At 45.5% G+C, this 8070-nt stretch overlaps 1 protein-coding gene across 1 annotated transcript in view; it reads right to left on the bottom strand.

Moving 5' to 3' along the window:
- Nucleotides 1-330: 330 nt before the first annotated feature.
- LOC142302332 (uncharacterized) overlaps nt 331-8070 on the bottom strand; it is a 34093-nt gene continuing 26353 nt past the window's right edge. Inside the window, exon 5 of the mRNA XM_075343392.1 lies at nt 331-438. Coding sequence (XP_075199507.1) covers nt 331-438 — 108 coding nt within the window. The remainder of the gene's footprint in view (nt 439-8070) is intronic.

The following is an 8070-nucleotide window of genomic DNA, read 5'->3' as shown; positions in this document are numbered from 1 at the left end:
AGGTACAATGCTATACCTTTGTATTCTCAGTATTTTTTGATATCCACAACTGTTTACCATTATTCTCCAAATTCAGGATCTACAAGTGTACAAGTCATGTCCAAGAGGCTACATAGCACACCAAGTGCTGTAGTTTAATGCCTTCAATGTAGAATTTTAGCGATTCCCCCCCCCCTAATGTTTTTGTCCCTGTTTGGTATTGCAGCTCCTTCTCATTATCTTGAATGGGGATGAGCTGTAATACTTCACATGGCCTATACACAAGTTGGTGCTGTATCTAGGGTGGGGAATGAAGATCCTTTTTTCTGACCATTTTAGTTCTAGGACTGGTCACTGTTTCCCCTGTATTTTGTTTAAATGTTGAACAAAACTTTTCAATTTGTAATAGAATTTGTCTTTTTCCGATGTTTCAGGGACAGTGCAAGTCGTATTGGGAACCTGTCAAACAAAAAAGAAAACATTTTTTAGATTAGATTCCTGATAACTGAAACTTTTAGTCATTTAAAGGTCCATTTTTATATTTTTCCAGTTTTCATCTATGGCATTATAAGAATAAAGAAATCCCACTATAAACAAAAAGGCAACACCTTTGGTTGCTACTGTATATCTATGCCCCAAACTCAACCTCTATATGCCTAAAATACCCTATGTACTTTTGGAATATGTTGAATCTGATTGATGCCTTATTTCTTGTGCAGAATCGCTGTCCATCTTGCTTGACTACTGTGGCTGACACATCACATCATCCACATCATCCACAGATTGCTGTGAATCGAAGACCTCAGCAGTTAAAGCGCCCGCTCTCTATGCTCTACACTGCTAAGGGCAGAGGAAGTCCTATAATGTGTGGTGCTCTTTGCTCTACACTGCTAAGGGCATTGGAAGAACTATAATGTGTGGTGCTCTATGCTCTGCCCAGCTAAGGGCATAGGAAGTCCTATAATGTGCGGTGTTCTATGCTCTGCCCAGCTAAGTGCATTGGAAGAACTATAATGTCTGGTGCTCTATGCTCTGCCCAGCTAAGGGCATTGGAAGCCCTATAATGTGTGGTGCTCTATGCTCTGCCCAGCTAAGGGCATAGGAAGTCCTATAATGTGTGGTGCTCTATGCTCTGCCCAGCTAAGGGCATAGGAAGTCCTATAATGTGCGGTGTTCTATGCTCTGCCCAGCTAAGTGCATTGGAAGAACTATAATGTCTGGTGCTCTATGCTCTGCCCAGCTAAGGGCATTGGAAGCCCTATAATGTGTGGTGCTCTATGCTCTGCCCAGCTAAGGGCATAGGAAGTCCTATAATGTGTGGTGCTCTATGCTCTGCCCAGCTAAGGGCATAGGAAGTCCTATAATGTGCGGTGTTCTATGCTCTGCCCAGCTAAGGGCATTGGAAGAACTATTATGTCTGGTGCTCTATGCTCTGCCCAGCTAAGGGCATTGGAAGCCCTATAATGTGTGGTGCTCTATGCTCTGCCCAGCTAAGGGCATAGGAAGTCCTATAATGTGTGGTGCTCTATGCTCTGCCCAGCTAAGGGCATAGGAAGTCCTATAATGTGTGGTGCTCTATGCTGTGCGCAGCTAAGGGCATTGGAAGAACTATAATGTGTGGTGCTCTATGCTCTGCCCAGCTAAGGGCATTGGAAGAACTATAATGTGTGGTGCTCTATGCTCTGCCCAGCTAAGGGCATTGGAAGCCCTATAATGTGTGGTGCTCTATGCTCTGCCCAGCTAAGGGCATAGGAAGTCCTATAATGTGTGGTGCTCTATGCTGTGCGCAGCTAAGGGCATTGGAAGAACTATAATGTGTGGTGCTCTATGCTCTGCCCAGCTAAGGGCATTGGAAGAACTATAATGTGTGGTGCTCTATGCTCTGCCCAGCTAAGGGCATTGGAAGAACTATAATGTGTGGTGCTCTATGCTCTGCCCAGCTAAGGGCATTGGAAGCCCTATAATGTGTGGTGCTCTATGCTCTGCCCAGCTAAGGGCATAGGAAGTCCTATAATGTGTGGTGCTCTATGCTCTGCCCAGCTAAGGGCATAGGAAGTCCTATAATGTGTGGTGTTCTATGCTCTGCCCAGCTAAGGGCATAGGAAGTCCTATAATGTGTGGTGCTCTATGCTCTGCCTAGCTTAGGGCATAGGAAGTCCTATAATGTGCGGTACTCTATGCTTTGCCAGGCTAAGGGCAGAGGAAGTCCTATAATGTGCGGTGTTCTATGCTCTGCCCAGCTAAGAACAAATGAAGTCCTATAATGTGTGGTGCTCTATGCTCTGCCCAGCTAAGGGCATAGTAAATCCTATAATGTGCCGTACTCTATGCTCTGCCCAGCTAAGGGCAGAGAATGTCCTATAATGTGTGGTGCTCTATGCTCTGCCCAGCGAAGGGCATAGGAAGTCCTATAATGTGCGGTACTCTATGCTTTGCCAGGTAAAGGGCAGAGGAAGTCCTATAATGTGCGGTGCTCTATGCTCTGCTCAGCTAAGGGCAGAGAATGTCCTATAATGTGTGGTACTCTATGGTCTGCCCAGCTAAGGGCAGAGAATGTCCTATAATTTGTGGTGCTCTATGCTCTGCCCAGCTAAGGGCATAGGAAGTCCTATAATGTGCGGTACTCTATGCTTTGCCAGGTAAAGGGCAGAGGAAGTCCTATAATGTGCGGTGCTCTATGCTCTGCTCAGCTAAGGGCAGAGAATGTCCTATAATGTGTGGTGCTCTATGGTCTGCCCAGCTAAGGGCAGAGAATGTCCTATAATTTGTGGTGCTCTATGCTCTGCCCAGCTAAGGGCATAGGAAGTCCTATAATGTGTGGTACTCTATGCTTTGCCAGGTAAAGGGCAGAGGAAGTCCTATAATGTGCGGTGCTCTATGCTCTGCCCAGCTAAGGGCATTGGAAGAACTATAATGTGTGGTGCTCTATGCTCTGCCCAGCTAAGGGCATTGGAATCCCTATAATGTGTGGTGCTCTATGCTCTGCCCAGCTAAGGGCATAGGAAGTCCTATAATGTGTGGTGCTCTATGCTCTGCCCAGCTAAGGGCATAGGAAGTCCTATAATGTGTGGTGTTCTATGCTCTGCCCAGCTAAGGGCATAGGAAGTCCTATAATGTGTGGTGCTCTATGCTCTGCCCAGCTTAGGGCATAGGAAGTCCTATAATGTGCGGTACTCTATGCTTTGCCAGGCTAAGGGCATAGGAAGTCCTATAATGTGCGGTGTTCTATGCTCTGCCCAGCTAATGGCATAGTAAATCCTATATTGTGCGGTACTCTATGCTTTGCCAGGCTAAGGGCATAGGAAGTCCTATAATGTGCGGTACTCTATGCTTTGCCAGGCTAAGGGCAGAGGAAGTCTTATAATGTGCGGTGTTCTATGCTCTGCCCAGCTAAGAACAAATGAAGTCCTATAATGTGTGGTGCTCTATGCTCTGCCCAGCTAAGGGCATAGTAAATCCTTTAATGTACGGTACTCTATGCTCTGCCCAGCTAAGGGCAGAGAATGTCCTATAATGTGTGGTGCTCCATGCTCTGCCCAGCTAAGGGCATAGGAAGTCCTATAATGTGCGGTACTCTATGCTTTGCCAGGTAAAGGGCAGAGGAAGTCCTATAATGTGCGGTGCTCTATGCTCTGCCCAGCTAAGGGCAGAGAATGTCCTATAATGTGTGGTGCTCTATGGTCTGCTCAGCTAAGGGCAGAGAATGTCCTATAATGTGTGGTGCTCTATGGTCTGCTCAGCTAAGGGCAGAGAATGTCCTATAATGTGTGGTGCTCTATGGTCTGCTCAGCTAAGGGCAGAGAATGTCCTATAATGTGTGGTGCTCTATGGTCTGCCCAGCTAAGGGCAGAGAATGTCCTATAATGTGTGGTGCTCTATGGTCTGCTCAGCTAAGGGCAGAGAATGTCCTATAATGTGTGGTGCTCTATGGTCTGCTCAGCTAAGGGCAGAGAATGTCCTATAATGTGTGGTGCTCTATGGTCTGCTCAGCTAAGGGCATAGTAAATCCTATAATGTGTGGTGCTCTATGCTCTGCCCAGCTAAGGGCAGAGAATGTCCTATAATGTGTGGTGCTCTATGGTCTGCCCAGCTAAGGGTATAGGAAGTCCTATAATGTGTGGTGTTCTATGCTTTGCCCAGCTAAGGGCAGAGAATGTCCTATAATGTGTGATGCTCTATGGTCTGCCCAGCTAAGGGTATAGGAAGTCCTATAATGTGTGGTGCTCTATGGTCTGCCCAGCTAAGGGTATAGGAAGTCCTATAATGTGTGGTGTTCTATGCTTTGCCAGGCTAAGGGCAGAGCAAGTCCAATAAAGGCACAAGAACATTTTAACCCAGAAGTGAAGTAGATTTTGATGAATGCACAGTACACTACTTTGCTTTTCCCTTAGTGGGGTAGTGCAAAATGTGCCTGCACAGGCCTGTACTTCACCTGGAAAGGTACAAGATTCACTGCGATCTGTGGATCAGTCAAGTCAGGAGGGTGGCGATCCTGCACATAGAGGAGGCGCCATGAAAAGACAAAAGACGTCCATTGTCCTGGACCACGCAATATTCCAATAAGTATATAAGGTATTTTTGGCATATGAAGGGGGAGTTCAGGGCTTAGATACTGGTTGGTGGACAGCAATATTAGAGCAGTTAAGGGGGTGGCTTTACTTTATATTATAAAATCTAGTGACAGATTCGCTTTATGAGTCTTGGAATATTATTCAGCTTAACATTCAAACACAAGTTAGCACTAGATGACAAATATTAGTGACATAGATGGTAGGTGGCCGGTAAAACACCGTTCATTTGTTATCGCTCTTCAGCCTCCACATGGCTATGACATCAGTATATAACCATCATCCAGCGCTAACCACAATGTGGTTACATATCTTTCCACACAGTATAACAGAAAATACAAGACACAAAGTACTGTATATTTCCAATCTCATACAACAAGCTAGCAAGTAATTTCCAGGATGCTTAACCTACATACCTAGAGAAAACTGAAGTGTGATATAAGAGCGCATGACTGAAGATTTTATGGAAGAAATCTGATTTCAATAGAATATAATGGAGAAGAATCTAAAATTAAAGAAATATCTACACATGTGGAAACATAATGATGAGATTAGTGTAGTTTCAAGATTATACTGAAAATGTCCAAAGCAATGTCCACGGAGCCAATTAAGTCCATTTTATATCTACTTCTACCAACCTAAAGGTCAACATCCATCCTCTCCATTAAAATGTGGATGTAGCACCCCTGTAACCATCAGGGTGCTACAAGGTTCCGAATCCCCACAAGGATGGAGGCCCTACCCCCGTAGCGACCCAGAACCCCAGTGCCGGTACCAACTAAAACCCAGGTAATCCCAGTTTTTCCTCAACAATCCCCCAAACAATGGTTCCACCTCTAGGCAGCCAAATATTGGTCCCACCCTAGCTGGGTACCAATCTAGTCTACTAGTTGACCAGGTGGGAGGGGCAGACTGTGGAGAGTAGTCGGTGAGTTGACAGCAGCAGGAGAGTGAAGGTGGAAGCGAAGCGACATCCTGACTCGGGTTAACGGTGACCTGGTACCCAGGAGAAGTGGTTGCCAGTGGAGTACTCCCGGAACTATGCATCAACGGGCTACAGGATTCTAGGACAGGAAAGAGCTCCAGGCCGACCTGTTAACACCTGCACAGCAAGGGGACCTTCAAGGACCTTGCTGACCTTAAAGAATCCGAACACTCAGTAGCAAAGAGAACCGGGGACAGGACCACAAACTCAAACCCCACAGGGTTCACACTACCGTCAGGCGTACAGAAGTGGACAAACCACAGAACGGGGACCCCCAGTGTTCTATACCACAGGGACCCACTTACCAGAGACAGGTGCAGGGCAGGAAGGTACCAGAGAACCAGACTGGCACTGGGATGAAGAGGACCTGAAGGCGAAACCAGCTGGTCTCTTGCAACCAGTTAACATCCCCAAGAAAGTGAGCAAACCAGTTGCACTGAATACTTGTGTGGACTACCTTCTTCTGACGCTCACTGCACCATACACCCTCTGGGGCAAAACCCTACATGCAAGGTAAAACTTATATTTCGCCAGATTTAGAAATTGCCAATACCACCAGCCCCAGTAGACACATTCTGCAGCGGCAGCTCCCTACACTTAGCTGCAACACCGCAAGTGGCGTCACGAATAAACTTTATTCAACAATCCCCTGTAAATATCCCCATTACAAAAAGGGCCCAGGACACGGAACCGGGTAACGGCCACCACCGTGACTTCCCCAAAACCTGTACTGCCCGGAACCGAGTATCCCATATCCCTGGGTGCTAAATGGACATTCTACAAACATACAGTAAATGCAATAATAAATATCTAAGAGCAGCATGATGTGGAGGCAGAGTTCCTAATTCCAGTGATGTGTCACTTGGTAATCACTGTTTTTGCAGCATGACATTATCACTAGAGGAATAGTAAGGCTGCTGCCATGTAGTCCTCCATATTCACACCACTACTGATTGGCAGCTTTCTGCCTATGCACAGTGCACAGAGAAAACTGTCAATCATTGATGTAGGTGGGGTTATACAGAGGTCAGCATTCAGAGAACAGGTAGCTGGAATTTGGGTCTCTGCCTCTATATCATGTTGCTCCCACATGGAGATAGCAAATAACTAGTGAAGTATTGACTTGTTAATGAAAGGAATATGTGGCTGAGTGAGGTATGCAGCAACATTATTATTGAATATAAATCATTTATCTTCCTGAGAAATTGCCTGCACCACTGTATGATAAAACATAAAAGATAGAAATTACCGTGCAGACAAAGGGTATGCATTCTAGTCCTTTATACACTTCACATTCATGATTGTCTTTCTGTTCCTGTGAAATATGAAATGATCATTTAGTTGTTGGCTGCTTACACACAACATTTGCAAGATTACATAATGGTCATCCGAAACCCCCTCAGATTCACATAGAGTGTGTATACAATCTGAAGAGATTTTATAAAGTTCTCTCATTTCAGACTCTTAGAAGATTTCACGTTTCCCTTTTTGTGCGCAAAAGACAAACTGAGCATGACACAGATGAGCTTGCTGCATATCCTATTTCCTAACTAAGGCTATGTGCGCACTAGAAATGTGAAGTTTCTCAAGAAAATTTCTTGAGAAACTTCTGCCAGTGAAAGATTTCCGGACCTGCGGAAAAAATCCGCACCAAATCCGCATGCGGTTTTGCCGCGGATTTGCCGCGGATTTGCCGCGGATTTACCGCGGATTTACTGCAGGTTTGTCCCTGCAATAAATAATAAAGATAATCGATAGACAGATAATGGATAGAGGGAAAGATGGATAGATGAATAGATGAATAGATAGAGGGATAGATAGATAGATGAATAGATAGATAGATAGAGGGATAGATGGATAGATAGATAGAGGGATAGATGGATAGATAGATAGATAGATAGATAGATAGAGGGATAGACAGATAGAGGGATAGATAGATAGATAGATAGATAGATAGATGAGAAAAACCTTTATAATGTTGCACCTCCCTGCATTTTCTAAGCTGGCACCCTTTAGTGACTTTCATGTGGCACTAAAGTGTGCTTAGCCTTGTATTTAGCCATAAAATAAATAAATAATTAAAAAAAAACGACGTGAGGTCCCCCCATTTTTTGTAGCTAGCTAGGGTAAAGCAGACGGCTGCAGCCTGCAGACCACCGCTGGCAGCTTCACCTTGGCTGATAATCCAAAACAGTGGGCACCCCACGCTGTTATTTTAAATTATATAAATAATTTAAAACAAAAAACGTGCGGTCCCCCCCATATTGGATCACCAGCCAAGGTAAAGCGGACAGCTGGGGTCTGATATTCTCAGACTAGGGAGGTCCACTGTTATTGGACACTCCCCAGCCTACAAATAGCAGGCCGCAGCCGCCCCAGAAGTGGCGCATCCATTAGACGTGCCAATCCTGGCGCTTTGCCCCAGCTCATCCCGCGCCCTGGTGCGTTGGCAAACGGGGTAATATATGGGGTTGATGCCAGATGTGTAATGTCACCTGGCATCAAGCCCTGGGGTTGGTGAGGTCAGGCGTCTATCAG

Source organism: Anomaloglossus baeobatrachus, chromosome 4 (assembly GCF_048569485.1).
Source record: "Anomaloglossus baeobatrachus isolate aAnoBae1 chromosome 4, aAnoBae1.hap1, whole genome shotgun sequence".
NCBI lineage: Eukaryota > Metazoa > Chordata > Amphibia > Anura > Aromobatidae > Anomaloglossus > Anomaloglossus baeobatrachus.
Note: the sequence above shows the minus strand (reverse complement) of the source record. Positions and strands in the feature narration are given on the sequence as shown.